An 11,981-nucleotide genomic window follows, 5' to 3' on the forward strand; every position below is an offset into this window, starting at 1 on the left:
TCTCCCATCTCGAGAATTAATGCTCCCTCTCCTGTGTGTCTATAGTACTGGTTCATATCATCATCATCATAGCAGCTACTATTTGCTAGTGCCTGTTTTGTTCCAGGCACTGTTTTCGGCTCATGACATACACTAGCTCAGAGCCATCTTACGACAACCCCTCAAGGTAAATGATAATAATGGTAAATACTTCTACAGTACTCACTCTGTGCCAGGCACTATGCAATGTGGTTTACGTGCACTACCCTTTTAATTCTGTACAACCACCTTGTAAGGTAGGTACCATTATTTTATTTTTATTTTTATTATTAAAAATAATACCATCAACCAACTCACACCAGGTAGGTACCATTCTTATTGCCTATTTACAATTAGGGAAGAGGAGCTTAGAGAAGTTAAGTGACCTTCATGAGATCACAGAGCCAGTGGGGCTGAAAGGCAGTATGGCTCCGGAGTCAGTCATGCTGTGGACATTATGCATAATTGACTTTGTTGTCAAAGGAACCGAAGCTCAGAGAAGTTAAGGAATTGCCCCAAGGTCATGCATTTAAGTGGCAGACATTAGAGCCAAACCAAGCCTGCCAGACCCCAGGTCTATGTGCCCCTTCTTACTCTGAACTACCTTTCTGTCTAGTAGGAGTTGGCAAACTTTTTTGTGTAAAGACCAAATTGAAAATATTTTAGACTTGATTGCAACTTTATGTTGCAGCAAGAAAGCAGTCATAGGCAACATGTCAATGAATGGGCATGACCGTGTTCCAATAAAATGCTATTTATGAACCCTGAAATTTGAATTTCATGTAATTTTCACATGTCATAAAATATTTTCCTCCTTTGGATTTTTTTCAACCATTAAAAAATGTAAAAACTCCCTGTAATCCCAGCTACTTGGGAGGCTGAGGCAGGAGAATCGCTTGAACCTGGGAGGCGGAGGTTGCAGTGAGCTGAGATCATGCTACTGCACTCCAGCTTGGGCGACAGAGTCAAACTCCCTCTCAAATAAAATAAAATAAAACAAAATGTAAAAACCATTCTCAATTTATGGCCCATACAAAAACAGGTGGCGGGCTGGGTTCAGCCATGGATGAACCATAGTTTGACAACCTTAATTTATAGCATCGTGACGTTATAGAATGATTAGATAGGCATGATTTGCCTTTTTGCTCTCTTTTTCCTAGAATATTCAGCTCAGGCCCCAAAAATGGATACCCAACTGAGAAAACACGAGTCCTTTGGTAAACAAGATCCACATTCCCTAAAAGAAGTTCAGAGACCACGTGTCCTTCCCTGAGCGTACCTCCTGGGGTTGCACCCTCAACTCCAAGCAGTTTTTCAGGGTATTCCAATTATTTTGAGAAAAGTAGTAGGAAATGCATTTCCCCATCACTTTAGTTTTGAGATGAGGTTGTAAGGGTGCTCTGGGCAGTTGTCTAGCTGGCTAGTCTTGTATTTGACTCTGAAATTGAACCAGGCTAAGAACTCTAGACCTCAGGCAATGATTCCTTGATCGTGCTCCTGGAGTGGAAGAGACCAGTCAGGGCAGAGTTGCTGGACCAGAGGAGGGGAAGGGGACCACGGTCCTGGCGTGGTTGGGAGTCAGAGGGCAGGACACACGGCTCAGAGAGGTCTCAGAGTTTAATATGTTGAACTAATAAAAGGCTTCAGGACTTGGCAATGTTTTGTTTGAATTCAACTATAAAGGGGTTTAATATGCTTCAGGCTTAGGAATATAAATACTGCTTAACATTTTTTATTCTGGTGAACTTATGTTAAAAGTTGCAAACCAGCATTTTTTTTTTTTTTTTTTTTTTAATAGAAACAGGGTCTTGCTATGTTGCCTGGGCTGGTATTGAATTCCTGGCCTCAAGTGATCCTTCTACATCAGCCTCCCAAAGCACTGGGATTACAAGCGTGAGACACTGTGCCTGGCCAAGCAAACCAGCATCTTGCAAACAAACTTTCAGAACAAAATCTGTTTCAAACAGAGATGATCTATGTATGAAAATACACTGACTTAAAAATGATTTCTTTTTGTGATTTTGAGAGAAAATTTAGTGATTATTTGTAGCAATTAGCAACACAGTAGGGGGAATTATTCAGATGGGATTCAGATTAGTGAAATAAACTCTTGCAAGTAGAACTTATAAAATACCACTTGAGAAGATGTTCACCGCAAAGGTGGTAACCTTATTTTTAAAAATGTTTTTTAATTGAAGTTTTGTCTAAGTGAACACCTCATGGGTATACAGCTTGGTGGATTTTCACAAACTGCACACACTTGTGAAACCAGCATCCAGATCAGGAAGCAACAGATGTCCTTTAAAACATAAAGCACTGAGCCGGGCATGGTGGCTCACACCTGTAATCCGAGGACTTTGGGAGGCCAAGGTGGGCGAGTCACCTGAGGTCAGGAGTTTGAGACCAGCCTGACCAACATGATGAAACCCTGTCTCTACTAAAAATACAAAATTAGATGGGCTTGGTGGCATGCACCTTGTAATCTCAGCTACTCGGGAGGCTGAGGCAGGAGAATCGCTTGAATCCGGGAGGTGAAGTTGCAGTGAGCTGAGATCGCGCCATTGCATTCCAGCCTGGGCAAAAAAAGTGCAACTTCATCTCAAAAAAAAAAAAAGAAAAAAAAAATCAAGAACTGGTTTATTTGTAGGAAGAGGAGTGGAGACCTGATCTGAAGAGCTGGTTACAACTTGGAGCGGTGGCTCATGCCTGTAATCCCAGCACTTTGGGAGGCTGAGGCAGGTGGATCACGAGGTCAGGAGATCGAGACCATCCTGGCTAACAGTGAAACCCTGTCTCTACTGAAAATACAAAAAATTAGCCAGGCGTGGTGGTGGGCGCCTGTAGTTCCAGCTACTTGGGAGGCTGAGGCAGAATTGCTTGAACCCGGGAGGTGGAGGTTGCAGTGAGCCGAGATCGCGCCGCTGCACTCCAGTCTGATGACAGAGTGAGACTCCATCTCAAAAAAAAAAAAAGTTACTTACCTATACCTTACATATATAAAGTTATATCTCTACACATACACATATGTACATATATGTAGCTAATTATGGTGAAATACGGAACTAACCCAAAGACAATGAGGAATAGCTATGCAGTTAGGAATTGTTGAAACAGTGGAAATCTATTTAGCTGAAATCTAGCAAGTGTGTAGACAATGTTGAAATTTAAAAAAGCTTAAATCTGAAAACTATTTAGAAGATACATACAAGTGTCTATTTGTTAGATAGTGAAAACCGGTAAGATTTTGGAGTGAAAAAGTTTAGAGATGGTTACACTGCTTTTTTCTAAAGTTGCTTAAGATTTTTGGAATTGCTTCCCTTCCCCCACAAGAACAAAGCACTGGCTGGGCATGGTGCCTCACGCCTGTAATCCCAGCACTTTGGGAGGCCGAGGTGGGTGGATCACCTGAGGTCAGGCGTTTGAGACCAGCCTGGCCAACATGGCGAAACCCCTTCTCTACTACAAATACAAAAAACTAGCTGCGCATGGTGATGGATGCCTGTAATCTCAGCTACTCAAGAGACTGAGGCAGGAGAATCACTTGAACCCAGGAGGCGGAGGCGGCAGTGAGCCAATATCATGCCACTGCATACAAGCCTGGGGGACACAGTGAGACTCCGTAAAGGAATAAAGCACTCAGCCCCACTTCCCAGTTGGGGAGCCCCCTGCATGGGCTCACCCATCCTGAGAAAGGCTGGCTTTTGCTGTGATGTCCCTGCTAGGCTAGGAAGGGGCTATTGAAGGTGCTGGCTAGAGATTGCTAGAGGTTGCTGAGGAGCGTGGTGACTTCCTGGCCATTTAATTGTGTTAGATTCATAGTGGAATCCATTTCCTTAATGAACGAATCGGCTGCTACCAGCACAGGTCCTTTGTCCAAAGCTCCTTGAGGAGGATGACATTTAGATATATTGTCTGTAATTGATAGGTCACCCCCAACTGGTGATGGACTCATATTTTTTAAAAAGACAGCTGAGGATTCCATCAGCATTTTGAAGTGAGCTACCTCCACCAAAGCCCAGCTAACTTCAAACCTGCAATAATAACAATCCGTTAATAGTAGTCATAATTTCACTTTAGCTCTATATTATGCTGTATTGTTATAAAAAGACTTTCTCGCAAAACCAACAAGAGAACATTTCCAAACATACAAAGTATTGTAAAAGTACAAACCGAAATTATTTCCGTATTGTTACCATTTCCACCTAATCCTTATGAGCTCCCAGTGAAGAAGGCAGGGCAGATCTCATTCCATTTTTCAACTGAGAAGATGAGCCATTTCGGCAGAGTGGTAGTTTCTGTGTCAGATGTACGTAGAGGTATTTTGGGAACACAGCAGGGGGCATCTGATCTGGCAGGGGCTGGGGAGCGCTGGTGGTCAAGGAAGGCTTTCCAGAAGGAGTGGGAGTTGGGGGCTGAGTGAAGAGCAGGTCTTTCCAGCCAGTAGGATGGCACGGAGCGAGCCTGTGGAGGGCGTCAGGTGGAGAATGAGTGTCTGTTAGCACGGCCGTTAGAATTGAGTCCAAAAGGAAACCAGGATTTCCTACTGGACAGCCCTCAGCTCTCCGGAGGAGGAAATGGGTTAGGATGTCTCTTCCCCTAATCCCTCACTTGTGTGTATCTTGGTCTCTTTGCCAGAGTGGGCAGAAAGGCCCAACCCTGTTGCTTTTGCAACATGAAGCCTCCCTTCCCTCCTCTGTCTCTGTGTGTGTGAACCCTGGAGGCCTGTTGAGGGACCCTTTTCTGTGAAAATGGTAGAAAGAGAAAAAGGGCAAGAGCATCAAATTACAGAGACCCCGGAGGCTCTGGAGGTAAAGGCTCATTGATTCTATCTGATTCAAGGCCTGAGAAGAACAGCCTGGAGAGCCACTCAGTGTCGTCACCCATGACGCTCTCGTAACTCTTCCGTACGAAGAGACATACTTGGACCACTCTTGCCAGTTAGCCACTTGGGAAATACCATGGAAGACTCACTTTTTTCACCCAGAAGCCCTTCTAGGGAGAATTTCTTTAGGAGAAATTCGCTGAAATCAAGCCCATCAGACTCACATGCTGATGATGTAACTTGAGGCAGCTCACTCCTGGACACATGTGACCCATTCTGAAGATTATCTGTCATGTCCATATAGGGTATGGCTCTGCCTCGGACCGCAGCTCCTCCCCTACTTCCCCTCCTCTCCCAGCTCCATATTTAGGCATCTTCCAAGGCTCCTCCTGTCCTCAAGGCTTATCATCCATCTTTACTGCCACACGGTAATGCAGTGGTTTATGTTTTGTATTCACAGCAGCAGGTACTTTGGCTTCAGTTTTAATAAAACTGTCAAGAACTACTTTACAGTTTATGAAACTGAGGCCCTGAAAGCTGACTTGATGAGCCACTTGGGGTCAGAACTGGCTGGCACATGAGGGTCACTTGATAGAACAGAGATGTTTTCATCTTTCTGACTCGCTGGGTAGCAAAGCTTAGACAGGAGTCTCTCTCTTTCTCTTTCTCTCTTTTTGTAGCCATGTCTGGGTGTGATACACACAGAACACCCTTTGTTGGAGAAACCTCTTTTGTGCTACTTTAAATTCCCTACTTAGCGTTAATAACTGTTTATCATTATATTTAGTAATTGTTATTTCAGAATATTATTAATAGGGACTACTTACTGTATGTTTACTATGTACATACAGTATGTTTATATTACGCACCTGCTAAGAATTTTGCACTCTAGGCCAGGCGCAGTGGCTCATGCCTGTAATCCCAGCACTTTGGGAGGCTGAGGCAGGCAGATCACTTGAGCCCAGGAGTTTGAGAGCAGCCTGGCCAACATGGTGAAACCCCGTCTCCACTAAAAATACAAAAATTAGCCAGGCATGGTAGTGGGCGCCTGTAATCACAGCTACTCAGGAGGTTGAGGCAGCAGAATCACTTGAACCTGGGAGGCAGAGGTTGCAGTGAGCCGAGATCACACCACTGCACGCCAGCCTGAGCGACAGAGCGAGACTCAAGTCTCAAAAAAAAAAAAAAAAGAAAGAATTTTGTGCTCTAAGCTTTAAGCTTTAAGCACACTTAAATACTCTCAACAACCTGTGATGCAGATATAATATTATTACACTGATTTTACAGAGGAGGAAACTGAGGCTTAAGGAGGTTAGAAAATCTTCCAAGTTCGTCACATAGGTAGTCGGTTGGGCAGCTCGGATTCAATGCCAGGTTTACCTGACTTTAAAGCCCATGACCTTAACAATTATGCCTTATTAATTTCCTTTTGCAGATATTCACTCAGAAAATTTGGCTTTAGCTCAGTCAGTTTATTGGAGAGTTTATTTAAATAACTGAAAGGACTGGGTGTGGTGATTCATGCCTATAATTCCAACACTTTGGGAGGCTGAGGCGAGAGGATCACTTGAGCCCAGGAGTTCGGGACTAGCCTCAGCAACATAGTGAGACCTTGTCTCTATACAAACTAAACAAACGTAGCCGATCACAGTGGTGAGTGCTCGTAGTCCCAGCTACTTGGGAGGCTGAGCTGGGAAGATCACTTGAGCCTGGGAGGTGGAGGCTGCAGTGAGCCACCATCGTACTCTGTCTCCAGCATGGGAGATAGAGCAAGACTCTGTCTCAAAAAATAAATAAAGGTGGCCAGTGGTTGGGTGCGGTGACTCACGCCTGTAATCCCAGCACTTTGGGAGGCCTAGGCGGGTGGATCATTTGAGGTCAGGAGTTCAAGACCAACCTTGGCAACATGGTAAAACCCCATCTGTACTAAAAATACAAAAATTAGCTGGGTGTGATGGTGCATGCCTATAGTCCCAGCTACTCAGGAGACTGAGGCATAAGAATTGCTTGAACCTGAGAGGCGGGGGTTGCAGTGAACTGAGATCGAGCCATGGCACTCTAGCCTGGGCAACAGAGCAAAACTCCATTTCAAAAAAATAAAATTAAGATAAATAAATAAATAAAGGCCTGAAGTGTGTACATTTTTCCTAATTCTGGCCCTGCTACACTGGGGTCAAATAAAACTTAAGGCCAAATAAATAAATAAATAAATAAAATATGGAGGAAATAGGCAATAATAATAATAATAAATAATAGCACAATATTTGATATTTAAATGCTCGTTTAAATTCTCAAAAATGAAATATTAAAACACACAATGCAATAATTGTGCTCCAAAAAAACCCAAAAAACTTAAGGCCAGGCGTGGTGGCTCATGCCTGTAATCCCAGCACTTTGGGAGGCTGAGGTGGGAGGATCACTTGAACTCCGGAGTTTGAGACTAGCCTGAGCAATATAATGAGACTCCCAACTCCATTTATAAAAAATAAGATAATTAAATTAAATTAAAAAAACGTAAAAATATCTTAAGAGTTCTTGGCTCTGGACTAAGTCACAAATGCATATATTTAAGTTGCCACTTGGTCTAAGGATCTAATGTCTAACTAAAGCCTATGGAGCCCTCAAGGAGTCCTTCCTCAAAGGTCTAGTCTCAAATGGGGTCCATGACCATGGTGTGTGACAGTAACCTGGTGTCAGCCTGGAGAAAGAGTCCAGGTAAACATTTGGCAAAGTGGTCCCTCCACTATGGACATTCAGTATTTGGTGTTTCAGATAGTAGTGAAGTGGATAACTCGATGGCTTCCTGTAATTCCCAGATGCCAGGCTTTGTGCTAAATCAGACTCTTCACATTCTGAATCCTTACAATGATCACATGAAGAAAGTCCTTTTCTTATTTTCATTTCTATGACAAAATCAAGGTTCAGAGAAGTTAAGTAATTTGGCCAACGTCATTTGGCTTACATGTGAATGTTTAAATAAAATATATTTAAAATATATTTTAATGAATATATTCACATATTCATTAAAAACATGAATATGTGAATATCATGTGAATTATTTATTTGGCTAACTCATTTGCAAAGGCTATTAGGTATAATTAAACAACAGAGACCGTGGGTTGACAAGGATAAAAATGTCTTGGCTGCCGGGCGTAGTAGCTCACGCCTGTAATCCCAACACTTTGGGAGGCTGACAGGAGGATCTTTGAGGCCAGGAGTTCACGACCAGCCTGAGCAACATAGTGAGACTGTATCTCTACAAAGAAAGCAAGAAATTAGCCAGGTGTGGTGGCACACACATGTAGTCCCAGCTACTTGGGAGGCTAAGGTGGGAGGATCACCTGGGCCCAGGAGGTCCAGGCTGCAGTGAGCCGTGATGACACCACTGCACTCCAGCCTGGGCGACAGAGTGAGATCCTGTCTCCGAAAAAAGAAAAAGAAAAGGAAAAAAAAATGTTTTGGAAAGGAATGCCAGGATTTAGAGAAGTGACTTAAAAATTATGTCTTACATCAGACTTGTAGGTTTGCTTTGTATTGTCTTACATGACACATGTCAGGAAGATCAACAAGGAGGGGAGTTTATAAGCCCAGATCGCAGTAATAACCTTTACTCTGAATTTTGGTCTGAAAGACTTTTCCTTCGTCTGGAGCTGGGCTGGCTTTGTGATATCGTGCCGCAGCAGACCTGACAGTGTCTCCAAGGCAGAGCTCATTGCCTGGAGTTTTCCCACTGCACTGAACGAGAATTTATTTGGCCTTTCACGAAATTCAGATTGTTCCATTTATGCAGTCCTGTTTAAGTGACATGCACTGAATATGGCTGCTTTCAGGCAAGTTATTTTGTTTGACTAGGGGCCTAGCAGAGTTCGGGATACACAGATGGCCATCCAAAAATGTTAAAAGAAAGAAATAACTTGATCCTCACAGCATCTCTAAGTGGTTCCTAAATTTATCACAATCTTGCAGATGTGTAAGCTGAGGCGTGGAGTTCAAGCAGTGTGCTCAAAGCCATGTGTAGGTGACAGTACCTGATTTCAGATGCAGATAACTCTAAGGCCAGTCTGCTGCATCTCTTACCAGTTTTTGGAAAAACCTCAAGGGAAAAACCACAGCAAATTTTTAGAGTTCTAGTAATTTCTTTTCCCCTATTACAACACGTATTCCCATAAACCAAGGACTGTGTGATTAGTCAATAAACAAAAAGAAATGCATAAAGTATCTGTCACTCATAACATTCTTGTTTCTTGCAGTTTCCAAGGTGGCTAGATCCATCAGAAACTGAAGCCGCGGAGAACGCTCTCAGGGGCCTTTGCCACTTCTTGGAGTAGAAGCCGACAGAGACCTGTTTGGAAACGTCTCCTTCACACACCAGGTTGCTACCGAGGTCTTTTTCATGTTGCAATCAGAACAGTTGCTTGTGTTTTTTAGGGCTTGAATGATTTTAGAGATAAAGTCAGCTTCTGCTTCTTGACCGGGAGGCGTTGTGTGTGTGTGTGTGTGTGTGTGTGTGTGTGTTGGGCGAAGACAGATCTAAGCTCTCCCTGAGAGGGGAAGAGTAGATTGCACAAGTGGGGTTGGTTGGCTATACAGAGATTGCCCCACATTTAATCTGTTTGCCAATGAGGAAGCCCCTTATCTTCAAAAAAGGCAAGAAAGAAAGACTTCATTTTCCCCCTTCTCTTTCTGTTCCAGTTGAAGACTGGGCTTTGGAGGTTTTCAAAGTAGACAGTGCTTGGATGGGCAGGGAGAAGTAACATTCTGCAAATCGCCGTCAGAGGTCCTGAGGACACAGACCTACCTGGCTTGCCTTCCCCTTGCTGAATGGCGTGTGCTGCAGCCGCCCACTGAGGGCTCTTTTCCCTGGGATTCTGGACTTGCGAGTAGGACAGCAGGCTGGGAAGATGCTGAGTTCCATCAAGTGCGTGTTGGTGGGCGACTCTGCTGTGGGGAAAACCTCTCTGTTGGTGCGCTTCACCTCTGAGACCTTCCCGGAGGCCTACAAGCCCACAGTGTACGAGAACACGGGGGTGGACGTCTTCATGGATGGCATCCAGATCAGCCTGGGCCTCTGGGACACAGCCGGCAATGACGCCTTCAGAAGCATCCGGCCCCTGTCCTACCAGCAGGCAGACGTGGTGCTGATGTGCTACTCTGTGGCCAACCATAACTCATTCCTGAACTTGAAGAACAAGTGGATTGGTGAAATCAGGAGCAACTTGCCCTGTACCCCTGTGCTGGTGGTGGCCACCCAGACTGACCAGCGGGAGATGGGGCCCCACAGGGCCTCCTGCATCAATGCCATGGAAGGGAAGAAACTGGCCCAGGATGTCAGAGCCAAGGGTTACCTGGAGTGCTCAGCCCTTAGCAACCGGGGGGTACAGCAGGTGTTCGAGTGCGCAGTCCGAACTGCCGTCAACCAGGCCAGGAGACGAAACAGAAGGAGACTCTTCTCCATCAATGAGTGCAAGATCTTCTAAACCCCAAGAGACTTCACACAACACTTATGTATGCACCCCAAAGACTAATGGGGAGAGGGAGGGCTGGGAAGCCAGGAAAGCTTGGTGTTTTCTCTGGGTACTCCCCAAGCAGTGTCTCCTTTTGGATACAGTTATTGATGAGGCTTGGCCACTGGATGTTTTCACTAACTACACTCTACAAGTGAACTCCTTGCCTGGGCCGGTCAGAAAATCCCTTGGGGAACTGTAATGACTATTCCATTTTTGATTAAAATAGTGAAATAGTCTCCATAATTTTGGACGATGAAGTGAGTTTTTCAAAGAATTCCATATTTAAAGACACATTTTATTTAATAACAAAATGGATTGCTTTTGTATATATTTAGTTTTCACACTCGGAAAATCTTCTCCTACATCCTCGAAAACATAACCTCCTGTGTGAGTGAAATACCTGTACGGAGCTCTGCCATATGTTTGTGGTGTTATTATTTTCACCTCAAGTAGAAAGTCTGTTGAAGCCACTTGGCTGCTGGATTTAAATGGGTAATCAAATTTAAAAATGACCATAAATGAATCTTTGCAATTTGTTTTCTACCTACCTGTTATTCAGAGTTGGATATAAAATACAGTTCCATAGGATATCCTAATACTGCCTAATAATTTTAAAGTTATCACTGTATTTTCCTGAAATGATAAAACATCATTCATTTATTTACAATATTGTCTTTCACTCAGCTCCAGTTATGCACTAAATATTCTCCTCTCATTCACCATGACTGATTGAAACACCATCTTTCAGGTAGAGAATCAGACTGCTCCAAGCAATAACAACAGAACTTGAAACAGAAGCGAGAGAGTGTCATTTTCAAGTCTGGTAGGGTGGTTCCCAGGTGATTGCAGGTCCTGTGAAAGACAGTGGGCTCAAAGTTCTGTTAACTTGACAAATTTCTTATAAATTTGTCTAAACTGAGCTGTTGTGGCAACATAATTTATGAATTGTAGGATCTAGTTAGGATTATTGGGACGGTATCTACATATATATGTGTATGTAAGGGAAAAGGTAGAATTGACAGCCTTCAAAAAAGAAAAATCAAATTCCAAACCCAGGAAAAAGAAAGCTCGATAGCAACTGCTCAGATAACAGGAAGTTATCAGGGGAAATACTGAATAAATAGATACACACATACTCACACGCAACCTGCTCTCACACACACAACTCAAACCCCATTCTATCGAATAGTTTCAAAGCAATGGTGTTGCTCATCTGTTAAAGTTGAGAATAGAGGACTACATAACTTAAGGTAGAAATTGCAAAGGCTGGGCTGGGTGCGGTGGCTCATGCCTATAATCCCAGCACTTTGGGAGGCTGAGGTGGGTGGATCATGAGGTCAGGAGTTCGAGACCAGCCTGGCCAGCATGGTGAAACTCCGTCTCTACTAAATATACAAAAATTAGCTGGGTGTGGTGGCACATGCTTGTAGTTCTAGCTACCTGGGAGACTGAGGCAGAAGAATTGCCTGAACCCGGAGGAGGAGGTTGCAGTGAGCCAAGATTGTGCCACTACACTCCAGCCTGGGCAACAGAGGGAGACTCCATCTCAAAGAAAAAAAAGAAAGAAAGAAAGAAAGAAATTGCAAAGGCTGGCGCCTAGATAGATCAATCAATTACCGCTCTAATCAAAACTT

General features: G+C 43.8%; 1 protein-coding gene across 9 annotated transcripts in view; it reads left to right on the top strand.

The window, feature by feature from the left end:
- Positions 1 to 10,943, top strand: part of RHOH (ras homolog family member H) — a 54,038-nt gene extending 43,095 nt beyond the window's left edge. For 8 of the 9 annotated variants that reach the window (XM_033214051.1, XM_033214048.1, XM_033214044.1 and 5 more), the window contains exons 2-3: positions 9,091 to 9,212; positions 9,533 to 10,943. In XM_033214051.1, coding sequence (XP_033069942.1) covers positions 9,742 to 10,317 — 576 coding nt within the window. In that variant the 5' untranslated portion in view covers positions 9,091 to 9,212; positions 9,533 to 9,741 and the 3' untranslated portion in view covers positions 10,318 to 10,943. Of the gene's footprint in view, positions 1 to 6,275; positions 6,494 to 9,090; positions 9,213 to 9,532 lie in introns of all 9 variants that reach the window. The other variant, XM_033214049.1, reaches the window with a different exon arrangement.
- The last annotated feature ends 1,038 nt before the right edge of the window (positions 10,944 to 11,981 follow it).

Source organism: Trachypithecus francoisi, unplaced genomic scaffold (genome assembly GCF_009764315.1).
Source record: "Trachypithecus francoisi isolate TF-2019V2 unplaced genomic scaffold, Tfra_2.0 Lachesis_group1, whole genome shotgun sequence".
NCBI lineage: Eukaryota > Metazoa > Chordata > Mammalia > Primates > Cercopithecidae > Trachypithecus > Trachypithecus francoisi.